General features: G+C 42.1%; 1 protein-coding gene across 1 annotated transcript in view; it reads right to left on the reverse strand.

The window, feature by feature from the left end:
* Window positions 1–1095: 1095 nt before the first annotated feature.
* WNT7B (Wnt family member 7B) overlaps window positions 1096–14054 on the reverse strand; it is an 89038-nt gene continuing 76079 nt past the window's right edge. The window contains exons 3-4 of the mRNA XM_075162153.1: window positions 13124–13395; window positions 1096–1693 (exon numbers count right to left, since the gene is read on the reverse strand). Of these exons, the coding sequence (XP_075018254.1) occupies window positions 1214–1693; window positions 13124–13395 (752 nt within the window). The 3' untranslated portion in view covers window positions 1096–1213. The remainder of the gene's footprint in view (window positions 1694–13123; window positions 13396–14054) is intronic.

The following is a 14054-nucleotide window of genomic DNA, read 5'->3' on the forward strand; positions in this document are numbered from 1 at the left end:
GCCACCACAGCTCACAGGTTGCAGCAGCCTAGAGCTCAGCTACCATATTTTTATTAACTTCTCAGTTCACACTGAGCATAAGTGATTTAAAACTATTGGTAGTATTAACTTTCAACCGTTAAAGGCAAAATGCAATGCTTGGAAGATCCTGCCAGTGCATTTGACAGCAAAGCAAAACCTTTGATATTTGTCGAAGCTTGTCTTTGTATCCTAAAACTCCCTACGAGGAGCTGCGGGCAGGTGCTCCACGCCTCAAGCCTGAGTCTAAAAAGAGTCATTCTTATTCAGGAGGCAAGCGGGAAAAGTCTTTATCAAGCATTTGTAACCACAGTTTCGCGTGATCTTTTTGCTCAGTTCTGGTAATTGCTTAAGGCCTACAGTAATTGAACTCTCTAATAGTGGAGTGACAACAGATCAGTAGCATTGAAGAACTTAGGGAGAACCAAATACAAAAATCATAAAGTCAGAGTTCCAATAAGTTTACATTTAGTACAGAATTAAGACATAGCTACCCGTTAGTGCTTAGAATTTTTTGATACTATTAAAAACATAAATAATTATTTTTAATGTTCATTCAAAGAGTTCCAGTGTCACTGGCAGCTGATGTAATTTTGTGAACGTTATTTTTTTCCAAACTGATAGTGGAGTATTTCTGTCATAGATTTTGTCTCCCTACCAGTTGTTTTCTCTCTACCTGCTTTCTTAGAAATTTAGGTTTTTGCAGCAAGACTGCTGTGTTCTAGTCAGTGAAGATTTCATTTCCTTAAAAAAAAAGTCTTTATTTGCACAGGGCTCGGTGTTTTTGTTGTTGTAAAATAGGAGAAAGTGTCTTTTTCTTTTAAATTTCATGGGAGCTGCAATGCAATCAGCTTCTCTGATATGTATAACTTAAAACACTTACTAGGAGAACTCTACAACACCCAGATTGTAATTAAAAAAAAAAAAAACGAAAGAGAGAGAAAGTATCATGTGGTTGTCAACATCACCTTAATCCTGTTGCCCTTGTTTCCAAAGCAGTTACAACAGCCAGCCAGCCAAAATGCACCATCCTTAGGAGTGTAAGTAGTGGGGAGGGATTGGTTCTTGTGGTGTTCGTTGGTTTGCTTTTTTTTCCCAAAGAATATTAGATGTGCAAAATGATGCTGTCGTCGTTTGTTGTACTCCACTTTCTTCACTCGTGGTGATTTGTTCTGTTCATTTGCACGTGATGCCGTTATTTGCAGGTGAACACCTCTGTCCGCTCGCTACAGGTGTTGCACTTCACAAAGCAGCACCAGTGGAATTTGCAATTACATTGCCACACCTTGGTGTACTGGTGTGTGTTGTACCCTCTTCCACAGCACATCATGTCGCACCCATCCGCATTGGGAGAGGTACGGTTGCAGAGTCGTCCCTGGGTACCGACGCTCCCCGTGGAAGCATCTTCCTCACAGTAGTTGGGTGACTTTTCGATATACACTAAATCCGTTTCCATGGGTTTCTGGTAACTCTTAATCTGCTTGATCTTCAGGAAGGTTGGCTGTCTTAGTCTACTGGCTCGTACCACCTCCACCTGCACTGCAGCATTGTATTTCTCTTTCAAAATATATCCAATCTCTCTGAATTTAGGAAGCGTGGTCCAGCAGGTCTTAGTTGTACAGGAACCTGAAACTCCGTGGCACTTGCACTCCAATTTCATTCTCTCTTCGAGAACCTATGTGTACAGACATTTGCATATTGTTACTGCAGGAAAACGGTATTGCAAGCTTGCCTAAATCTCAGTCTGTTTAGTTCATATGAATATTCATTACTGCTGGTTGGAATTTTTCAAATGCATGCTCATAAATCTCACCTCGCAGCAGAATGCTTGTAACACATTTTGTTTTACATGACACTTGCTCGGAAACACAGCGTTTTGTCATTTTATTAGAAAACATTTGCATTCTGTTTCCGAATACGGAAGAATATTTACTTAAATTTCAGAAGACGTCTTTAGAGCCAAAGTAATTCATGGGACTCTGGTGTCTTAAAAAAAAATTTTCAAATTTTCATTTTGAAAACAGAAAAAAAAAAAAGAAGTGCTTTAAGATTCAGAATATTCAATCTTAATTGCTTTAAGTAATTTCAAAGAGTGTTTAAAAAATTTCAGCTAGCTTTAATATCATAGAACAATATATACTGTGTGGCGGAATAGGCATTCATGTTTGCTGCATAATTAAAAATTTTGCCTCTACCGGTAGTGGTAATACCACCATACCTATTAACTATTCCAGAGCACACCATCCCCTTTAAAAGCAGCACTCCTTGCAGTATCTAGCCCAAATATCAAGCAAGTGTTCAGCCACAAATACATTTTTTGCACCAGGGCAACTATTGCGCAGCGTTAGAGGAAATAAAATGCACTGAAGGGTCCTGCTAAGCTGTGAGCCAAAGAGAAATGGGAATATTTATTATTGCTGTTGCTAGAGGAGGTTAACCTGGAGGAGGTTAACCCAGCATCAGACGGTCCCTATAAGGGACCCAAACTGGCGGGCGCTCGGGCTGACGCTCCGCTCCCGCCCTCCCGCCTCCGCTGCAGCCAAGCCGTGCCGTGGCTGGCACATCCCTCCTTCCCCGGGCAGGGGCGCGTGCCCGGGGGAAGGCAAGCAGATGCCCGCCCGCGCCGTGTGCGCTGCGGAGGGGAAACCGGCCTCACGGAAACACCTCTCTGTTTTTCTGCCCTCGCGCTGCCGCTTAAGCCTGACCACAATTACACCCACCGTCATCATTAGCTTATGAAAATGAAGGCCTAAGAACAAAGCAAACTGACCTTTCCCCTTCGCAATGGGATGCTAACAAAGAAATACGAGCTACCGAGCTTGTCTTAAAGCATTACTGATGCTGCAGACCGTCTCCTGTAGTGGTTTCGTTGCAGATCCCAGAACATGACTGAAATGGGCAAGGGATAAAAGGGCCGAAATCTGAGTACAAGGGCATAATGAAGTAGAAGGGAAGTAAAAAATGCTTACTGCTTAAGAAACTGGCCTTAAAATAAAATCTGTACAAATCTGGTTATCCCTGCAAATAGAGGGCACCCTCCTGAGTTGTTCGAGTTTCACTTAAATTGTATGTTTTGTTTTTTTCCCAAATTTCTAGGGTTTCAATATTAAAGAGAATATTTGTTTTTGATTCTCCCTTGCCAACATACAGTAGCAAGTACAAGATAGCTGAGCATCCTATTCAAAAATACCTTAGACCTTCTGGAACCGCAGGCTTTTCCCAGGTCAAGGTCAAGTTAGCCTTTCAGAGGCAGAAAAGGTGATTTCCAGGAAGCTTTACTGGATTAGGGAAGAAGCTACTACAACTGCAACTACTCTAAAAAGAAAACCAGCAAGGCTCTGATGAGCTGCTCTTTGTGGACACTGGAAAGGCCACTGCTCGCCAACAAACTGTGTCACCTTCCTGTCTTCCCTACGGAAAAAAAAGAAGCTGGAAAACTTGATGCCTTCTGCAGTGGCAGCTGCATTTCAGTAGCAGCGAGTAGAGGGATGCCTTATGAAATACTCCAGGGTCTTTCAGGATTCCTCTGTCTCTACTTCATGCCTGTGCAGAAGGATGTGATTTTTCAAAACAAGATTCCAATCCTGTTCCACAAATCTGGGTTAAAATAATCTATCGATATTTAGATGTGCGTGTATATATACATATAAACACATATATATATACACACACACGTACATATATATACACACAAAAATTGCTTATAAGTTTTGCTTGCTATTGCTGAAATACTTCTTTTTTTTTAAACTAGCCTGTTGCTACAGCTCTCTCTTTCAACCTCTGATTAACATACAGTTGCAGCCACAAGCACTGCAGCAAAATCCATGACAAAAGGTGGATGGAGGCAGCCTTCCCTGCACCTTCACCACAAAGCACTGTAGGATCTAAGGACTTCCAGGAAAGCATTACCAATGGGATGGATCTGCTCCTCTTCCCCCTAAACAATAAATCTCGGTGAAGAGCAGGCTTGTGGTTTAGTACGCGTTTTGTCAGGTACTGCACGTGTTTGTGATGTCTGTTTTTTGTTGAAAAGGTCAAGTCAGTAACTTGCTCAGAGCAGGAGGAGGTGAAGCTTGTGAGGCTCCTTATGCTTGTGTGGGCTCAACACTCTGGACACAGTTCCAAGGAGCCTCCGTCTCTGTCGTTGATGTGCTTCCCTGCTACAACAGAAAGTGTCATTGTTCCTGAAAGGCAAAGATATCGCCCATTCTGGTGTCCTAGGTGATACCTTTGTATATGTATATTTCTATATGGATGTGCGTGTGTATATATATATATGTTTGCCTCTGTGTGTGCATTTGTTGAGATGCTGCCATTTGTGTACAGCACTGCCTGGCACCCTCTGTGGTACAATCTCCAGCAACTTAGTATCCTGTCTTGATTTCTTTTTTTTTGTTGTTGCCTTTCTGAAGATCCAGTTTCGTGAGTCATTTTGCTGTATAGAAATCTGATTTCACTGCTGTGTTTTTTCAAAGGTTCCCACTGTTTATGATGGTGGAAGAATTTGCAAATGCAAGCCATGCAGGCCCAAAAAAGCAGAAGTTTCAAAAAGTATTAATTCTTGATCCTGAAGCCAATCTTGCAGGTTTTTTTATTTTTTTGGAGGCTTCTCTCATGAATGTGGAATGCTTGGGGTTACAACACTGAGCGCAGGCCCAATCATCAGGTAGTTAAATTCCTGAATGCTATAATTTGTGTGCCCACAGTCAGCTGTGGGTATAGAACTGTGCCCAAAAACTTGGAGGTCAGGGAATACAAGGCCCAAACTAAGCAGATTCTGAGCAAGATTTTTTTCCCCTCTTTCCACCCAGATGCTGCAGAGCGTTCCTCTTTGCTGACAAGCCAGCACGCTCCGGCTTTCCCAGAGGTACGTCTGTAAAGCCCCACGAGGCGCCGTGCGGAGGTCCCCACGTACGCCCTGGCACTGCTGCTTTGCAGCTTACTGTGTAGGCGGCAAGCCGCACCAGGCTGCGTGGTATCTCGAGCAGCTTTCCGCTTGCCAGCAAGGTGCCACTGGACCTGGCGAAGGTGGCAGGATTTGACCCTGTTTGCTCAATGCTGTGAATGAAGAACAACTAATGTTTTTCTTCCTAAATGTCCCTCCGGCTCAGTATTCCTCAGCAAAATTCCCATCAAAGCTTTGACCCTGAGCCTTAAAGGTACTTATTTACTCAGATCTAATACATTATGCCAAGCTAGGTGCCTGATTAAAGATTGAAAATCATTAGCTCGTACGACCCACTCTCTCAGCAGTTTCATTTGTCATATGTCAGTGCCTCGTATCTAATCTTGAATGGTTCACAGCAAGACCTACCTCCCAAAGCAAATTCCCATCGTTGGACTGTGCTGCCTCAGCCTAATCGTAGGAACATTCCTTAGGTCCCTTTTCCACATACGGGCCCACTCCCACCCCAGTATCATCTTGCCAAGTAAAATTTTCTAACTACTGCTACTTGGTTAAATGAATTGTGAAATAGAATGTTAAAGCTTTCTTATCCCACATATTTTTATACCTATATAAATCATACACTGAAAATGCAATTTGAGGGTTGTCCGCTGCCAGTTAAGTAGAAAAAGACTTGCGAAGACTGAAATAAAACAAAATGATACGCATGAAAAAAAATTCATTTTTTCAAGTTCCGTATCTAGACCCAACTGCATAACATCAGATACAGTTTCTGTACATATTAAAAATCCTATCTGGATAAAATATGTAAAAACAATAGTAACATTTTGTGTGTGTTTGTTTTGGCTTGCCTTTTCTGGTTTGTGTTTTCCTTAGTGGAAATGCACATTTTTGGACCAGATGTTGAATGTAACAGAATCCATATTACTTTTTGACTGCAGTATCAAAAAGAAATAGAAGACTTTAGGAGTTTTCTCCCATCAAATATGTAAGTGATCAACTTTTGTGTTGGGTAGTACCAGTACCAAAAGAGATGGATCCTGGTCATAAGATGTCACCACCCCTTTGATACTCGAGCGGCTGCAGCCACGCAAGCTGACGGTGTGTGGGCACTGCCTAACCTTAGTCTCAGTGCAGGCTGGGGTCCACCATTGCTGACAAAATGCTGATCTCATGGACCCGTCTGGGAAACAAAGTTGGGTTTGTTTGGGTTTGGCTTTTTAACTCCGATAGCCAGGGCTGTAACCAACATTAGTAGGGTGTAGCACTACTCCTCTAATGCAAATGTCCTGAAAATATTCTTCATTAATAGCAGATCATAGAGCCCAAAATTGAGCAGTTCATGTCATGTCTCCTCAGGTTGTGCCCAGCCCTGTGAAGAGAAGACATGGAGCCAGCAGGAGAGGAATATGGCTGCTTCAGCTGCATATTTTTCTTTCTGCTCCTCTGTGAGGCTGCTCCATCGAGCATCAAGCCAGTATTTATACTCTGTGGGATGGGAGATGAGGAATTACTGTGCTTGCTCCCTCTCTTGTCACACCCCTATTTTTCTTTGTCTAGTTTGATGGGAGCAGGGAGCCTCTGCTTTGCAGCGGGTCAGTATCCAGTCACAGCGTGAGATGGCTTTTCCCTGGCACTGGCCAGAGCTCAGCAGGACTGGGGACCCTCTGGCATACCGAGGGGCGTCAATTCACCTCCTCCTACCCTTCACCTGCCTCCCTAGGTAAGGCACCCACTCCCGTAGTATTCCCACCGAATGCATTAAAAAAACTGAAGAAGGCCCACTGCGCTCTTTACCCAAGTTCTCCTCTTGGCTAGCAGGAAAATAAGCCTGGGATTTTGAGACCTGCTGCCCATCAGATGAAAGTCCCTGCTGTTCTGAGGATGGGCTATAGAGCCTGACCCGTCTGTGCCTCTTCCCTACCTTCTGGAAGAAGAGAAAATAGCCTCTAAGTTTGAGCAATAAACTGCTGCAATTGGTTAAAACTTCCTGAATTTTATTTTTATAGTGAAATGTTGCAAAAAGCAACAATCTTGAGAAGTAGTCTTTAAATCATTCCCAAACCGAGTGGAACTGCAGTATTTCACTCTCATTTCTATGGAATTTGCTGTAAAGGTAGAAGGTAAAATTTTAAATATCATCTTAAAGGGTTAAAAATATCTCATTGCTGGTTTTATTCTGTCAGGTAGTATAGAGATTGTCAAGTTTGGGGGGGTGCAGTAATCTTTTACTAGATGGATGATAACTGTCTTGCATACACTGCGTGGGATGCATGGGCATGCGCATTTCTAGAATAAAACCATTTAGCATGTCCTATTCCGCCCCTCTAATTTTAAAGCAAAATGTTCAAAAAGTAGGATAGTACCAGATGTAGCTTCTGGCAGTCAATGTTAAGGGTGTGTTTCTGGAAGAAAAAAATAGGCTAGTAAATCCAGCCCAACTGGAAGCAGGAGAACTATCCTCATGAGATTTTGAGCCAAAGCTTGCATATTCAGGACATATGGATAAGCATTAGTTATCCATCCAACCCACCCAAGCTGTAACACCAAACTTTTTGAAATTGGATTTATATCTGTCTGCAAATCAATTTAAGTGGGAAAGTGGAAAGTATGCCATGAAGCACAAGTATCGAAAGCTTTTCCTTCAGGAGTGTTCTCACAGGGGATGTGCAGTGAGATAGTTTGTCTCTTTGAGAGAAAGAAACTTTCAGCAAATGATGGACTTAGGGCTGTAAAACCTGGAAAGTCAGGTTCTTTAAATCGCTGAAATGACTTAGGTAACAAAGTCACATTTTGAAGAATATTTTAGGCTTATAGGAGCAAAAAATCAGTTGGCTTTCAGTTTTGAAACTGGGATTCAGCCTCCGCTGTGACTTTGGAGCATTTCATACAGAGTCTTCTTCTAGGGATTGCTTCTAATTTTTCTGTCCTGTTAGGTGACAGTGAGGGCAGTTTGCAACATATTAGGGCATGCTGTGCATCTTGCAGAAGTGAGCTTATTAATTTAAACATTTCATGTGGGATGAAGTGAGCTAACACTTTCTTACATATTTTATGCACAAACAGACAACACAAATATATATAAATCTACATAATTGTGTACACATACACATACCCTACATACATACATGTGTGTGTGTATGTATACATATAATGTGAATGGTGACCAACCAATCACCTCATTAGCTGTTCTACCGCCAAAGCATGTCAGCAAAAAAATCCTTCCCAGTACCACCTTCCGTGGCGCCAGGAACTGTGAGAATGAGCCATGGATTAGATGGAAATGTCGTCCCAAGTAATTGAATAATCTCTTCTAAAGAGAGTCTGAATTTTATTTTTTTTTTGTCACCACACTCTTATTGTTTCAAATGTAAAATAAGATGTTGTCAACTTCCAGGCATTCAAAAAAAAACAGCAAGAAAAACCCATCGACATTACAAAGGAATAAATATTGGGATGGTACCAGGCTGAGTTGCTGGCAGTCAGTGTGATGGGTGTGTTTCTGGAAGGGCCAGCTTTTTCTCCACATAACCACAGTCATTGTCTATCGTAAGAGCCTAATTGATTGATAAACTGTTAGAAACATTTATTTTCTTCTTTTTGGTAAAAGCTGTGATCTGCTACCAATTTGTCAGCTTGTTCTTTTAGCTCCCCCCTTAAAAACAAACAAACAGAAAAACCCATTTTTATAATTGAGATTCCCCATGAGAGCCGGTCATTGTTTTGAAGCTTTCAACAAAAAGTTAAGATTAATGTGTGCATTCCCAGATGTTACTCTTTCTAAGTTCATTTATCCCAGAATAAAGACACTTGTTTCTAAAAATACATGGTAGAAAGCTGTCTCATAAAACAGCATCAAAGCTTACTTGGTTTTGTTGGTATTTAATTTTTCATTGCTCTATCAAAGTTTTGCCCACAGATCTCTCTGTAAACATTCAGATTTGCAACAAGGCATTCTTTCAGTAACATTTGCGTTAGACTTACACCAATCTTCCTTTGGGGGCTTGTTTTCATTTACCACACTTGTACTTTCCATCCTGAATCATAGCGGCCATTTAAAAACTGATGGTGAAGTTAGCTGCTTCGCTCTTATACACAGCATGGCGCTGCTTTGCCGCAAAGCATAAATCTTCCATCAGTAGCGTCTCATGTCACCAGGAATCTTCCAAAAGGCACCGATGGCAAGTTTATTATTTTGTCACTGGTGCTATTCGTTACAAATTTACTAGAAACTTCGCAAATTCGCCATTAGCTGAAATAATTCTTAGAAATCCAATGCACAGCAGTTAGGGAATGCAATGTGGGGCAATTAGGGGCTTCGTTCTTTTCAGAGTCATCAGAAATTCCCTGAAAAGCCTAAATATTGTCTGTTTCCAAGGAGGTACTTTATCAGTGTTATGCTGAGCATCTCAGCCCCAGACTCAAATTAAAGAGCCCCCAGAACTATTTCCCCCCCATCTGTTTGCAAAGTTTGTGCAATTATTTACACAGCGTGCTGTTTTTTCCTCAAAGAAAAATTCCTCAGGACTCTATTTTTAACAACAGTGAAATACCAGCAGGCCGGCTTTTGAGAACATCCCTGTGAGAGCAAAACATTATAGTCACTGCTATAGTTACAAATGCCTCTGACTCCCAGGCGTGGCTGGGACAAGTGCTGGGAGAGATTGAGGATGGGCAAAATTCCTGCCCCGGAGCATGAAAAATTCCATGCGATACCATCGCATCTGGGGGCAAACCTGCTGGTCAGAGTCCTGGGTAATGATCCTAGCAATGATCTTCTGGGCACCTGGTAGAGGTCATCAGGGGCCTTCCACTGACTTCAGAGCAAGTTGGAAATAACTGTAGGTGGGGTTGGGAGCTCTTTGCATCCTTTTTTTCCTCACGTTTCTGTATTAGGAGGCTCTGGGATTTAAAGAGAAGACTAAAATGAAGATAACAGATTTATTGGCTAAATATTGTTGTTCTTACCTAACTGAAAAAAACAATTCAGTATGAACTAAGCCAGGACTGAATAAGAACTGTGAGCCTTACCATTATAGATGTAAACGGGGCGGGGGGTGTTTAATAGTGAAAGTGCTGTGAAATATAAGACCTTGGAAATGGACCAACGTTCATATAATTAAGTTGTTGGATTTTTTTCCCTGTACCACTTTTGATAAGATTGAACTGTAACTAAGAAATATTTTAATGATTGGCAGAATCTCTGTAGGAAGCTACAAAAGCATACATTTCCTTTACTGTCTTGGCATTCCCACCCTAAGGTTGAAAAGATTATTTGAGAACTTCTGAAGCAACAAAGAATTAAAAAATAATCTTGCTTGTGGTCTCCTTCTTACCTTTTATTCCTATTCATAACAAGGGGAAAATAGCCTTACTTTGGTCCTTAATAATAGCAGTCATGAACCAGAAGCTTGGCTCCAAACTGTTTGCAGATTTTAAGACAAGTCTCATGCAGATCAGCGGGATGGTACTGACAGAGTCTTACTCAGAGACGCACGAGCTTTTCCCAGTTGCGGTGTGAGATTTTGGAAGGGGAAAGGAGGAAGCTGGAGGTTCAGTGTCGTGATTCAGACATAAACGCAGTATTTCTGACTGGAGTGTGAATAAGGACCATGTGGAGTATGTCAGAATGACATCCACACAAAAGCAAAATTTCCTGGTTTCGGATTTTGTTTCACGCTTGCAATCCAAGTTTACGCAGGATCCCCAAAACTGCCCAATTTCAGGTGGATGTAGGTCAGATTTCAAGTTTGCCTGGGTTCTCAGAAGGGACTTGTGATTTCACAATGAAATTGCACAAAACTCTGTGGCTGCTTTCTTAAAGGTCCAACCCAGAAAACAAAGAAAACGTATTCTTGTTTCCAGAGTTTTGTTCTAACCTTAAGTTTCAGTCAGTCTCAAATTCAGAATGTCTAATTTATACAAATAGCAGATGATCTCAGATGAACCAAAATCACTAAGTATTATATACTGTACAACTTTGCATATTCATTTCATGGGAATGTATGTCATAACACCAACATTATTTCTAAACATGACCCCCAAACCATCTTTTATATGAGCGCATTCCTCGGGATTTGATGGATTGTACTTAAAAACAAAAACAAAAAGCTGCACCAAATCCTTTCAGTCATCATTAGCTTTTGAAAGTGATATGATGCATTAATGACTACAATGAAAATATATGAGTACAAATAACTACTGAAAACTGCCAACAACAAAAAAGTGGGTAAATTCCAAAATACTATTTATAAAAAAGTGTACTTGGGGGGAAAAAACTTATGTTGTCAGTATTTACAAGCTTTTTTATTCCTGTCTCAAAAACACGAAAATAAGTGTTATCATTTGTTTTTGCAAGAACATTTGCAAAAAATTAATTTTTTAGAAATGTTAAAAGAAACGCATTTGCATGAATGCTGCTACCAGAAATATCTGTAAAAACATACCCTTTGCTTTGCTTATGTCCCCCTGCTTATGAAATTCTGATGAAGAGTAAAAATATAATTTGCTTAATAATAATCAGCAATGTGGTCTAGTGGTTACTGGCCTATATTTAGAGCTGCGGGACCTGGGATCAGTGCCTGGCTCAGATAGTGAGCCGCCTTCTGTTCTTGGGCAAGGGACTTCACCATTCTCCATCTATGCATCCGCTTTTGCTCTTTTGTCCCTCTTTCCCATTTAGACTGTAACATGTTCAAAACAGGACATGCAGCATCAGCATCTCCATGGGGGTGGCACAGAGCCCACCACAGTGGATTGCCAGTTTAAGCAGGGATCATAACGCATCTAGCAGTAATAAATGCTCCGTTGCAAGTTTAACATGTGAATTCCATCTTATTTTGCATCCAAATGCGATGCCTGATGCCGAGGTGAAACGTCCAGGCTAAGAGAAGTGATCAGACCTGGAGCTGGTCTTCCAAGCTGCAATACAGCAGTATGAGGTATTCTTACTCCCTAAACAGAGCGAGTCTGGGGAAAAAAGATTGTGTCCCTCTTAAGGATGCTTTTCTGTCTGATTCTTCAGTCAGCTGCCTCCTTCACATCTGGAGACCTCACTATCGAGCATCAATCGAGTATCGATCCTGTCTCTACACTTGAGATTATGCCCCATAACTGGTCTCTTTCGCCATGTTGAATTTATATAGTACTTTCATCCCAGTGGATAACTGTCCATACGCCACCTTCGGTTTCAGTGCACAACCAGCTGCAATCCCCAGAAGATTTTGTTGCATGGACTGGCTATTAATAAGCATTCTCCAAAACACAGGCAGTGAGATAATTGTACTGCTTCTGTCACCACCAATTCATCCATCTCTGCCCACCTCAGCAGCTGGTGCTCGGTGTAGGACTGAAAGCACACACTATTTTAGAGGAGCAAATTTCAGTCTAACTTTGGGGGCTAGGTGTGGAGGAATGATATGTTGGAGTCTCCTACAACACTGGAGGGTAGAAGCAGCATTTTTGTACCTGGGGGAAAACACTTTGAAGGGTATAGTAAAATCTCTCCCGAGGAAGGTATATATTATGCAGAAAGACTTGTTATACTTTTTAGAGGGCAAGTTTGAGAGCTATTGTTATTCAATGGACATAAATTGGCGTAGCTCCATGATATTTATTGTTTCCATTGCAAGTAACTCAGTCGTGGTTGTAGACATGAAACTGTTTCTCCTTCCAAAGTGACACTTACGCAGCCGTTTGTAGCCCGCCAGTGAGAAACGGACAGTTGTGCATTTGCTACGAAGTGTGTATTTCATTAGAGCTGCGGTCAAAGAAGTGTTTTGGTTTTGGATGGAATAAATAGCTGCAAGTGCTGTGGGAGTTCAGCAGTGCAGAAACTCCGTCCTGTCCCATCACAAGCCCTGACATCTCTTGCTAGATTTTTGCAAAGGAGATGAAAAGCAAAGTTTTATCGTTATGCCAAACAGCTCCAGCAAAGTCCTCTCTGTTATCAGTGGGACTGGAAAGGCGGCTTAGGAAGCAGAAACATTTAGAGGAACATCTATAACACATGGCCATCTCTGAATAAAAAGAAACAGCAACAAAATGTGAACATTAGATGCCATCAAGGTAACTTGATGTGGGTGCGGGATAACAGCAGAGAGAGGGGTAAGTTCTCGGGGAACGCCTCCTGCCACCAAGCCAGCCTCCCCCCGTCCTCCAGCACACACGTTTCCCCATCCCTCGTCCTTTCTGGAATACCTTTCTTCCAGCCTCATTGTTGTGCAAGTTCATCAGCCTCCGTGCATTCTTTTTGATTTCTCGGGCATCAACAAACCTCCGGGAGAACTCAATGCCGTATCTGATATCCGCAGAGCAGCCTCCCCACTTCCAGCCCTCCTCCTGGTTGTAGTAGCCCTGTTTCTCTCGGTCACAGCCACAATTGCTGAGGTTGCCCTGGCTGCAGGCGGCCGTGACAGCGTGTGCAACCCCGGCAGCAGTAATGGCATAGGTGAACGCAGCTTCCCTGCTTCCTGTGGAGAGAAGCCAAAAGCTGATGGGTTGGCAGAAAGGCAGCACTTACTAAAGAAAGTACACACATTATCGACAGCAACGGTGTCAGGCAGGAATGCGAGGAGGGCATTATTTCTGGTGGGTAATTCTCATTCTTACAGAATTACATACATATTTGAAACGCTTGGCTTACCTGGGGCATATTCCCCCAGGTAAGCATCAGCCATATGACAGTCCCACCTAACTCCCTTCACCAGAGGGGAATTTGGCAATGAGTCTGGACAGTGGTGAGGAGAGGCAATACAATTTGTTTTTACGTAGTCTAGAATTTTATCTATATCAGATGAATAATAAGCGAGTCACTGGCAGCAATGCTCACTGGAAAACAATGGTTACTTCTAACCGTTGGCACTGCATGGGAAAAGAAAAGTGTTCAGACAACGTAAGAAATACCAGACCCTTTCAGATGTGTGAGAGGGCTAGGACACAAGTGGGAAAGATTATTAATCCACCTTTATAAATGCTCCGGTAGCGCCCATTAGTGACGCTGAGTGTAAAGTATTGCAAGAGAGGCCTATAGAGACAAGAGCTGGGTGGGGTTTGTTTTCTTTCAAGGTAAAATAGAGGCTACCCCTTTCCCTTGCTGACTTCTCTTGTGTATTAGTTTTGCTGGAATGAC

This window comes from Calonectris borealis, chromosome 1, assembly GCF_964195595.1.
Source record: "Calonectris borealis chromosome 1, bCalBor7.hap1.2, whole genome shotgun sequence".
NCBI lineage: Eukaryota > Metazoa > Chordata > Aves > Procellariiformes > Procellariidae > Calonectris > Calonectris borealis.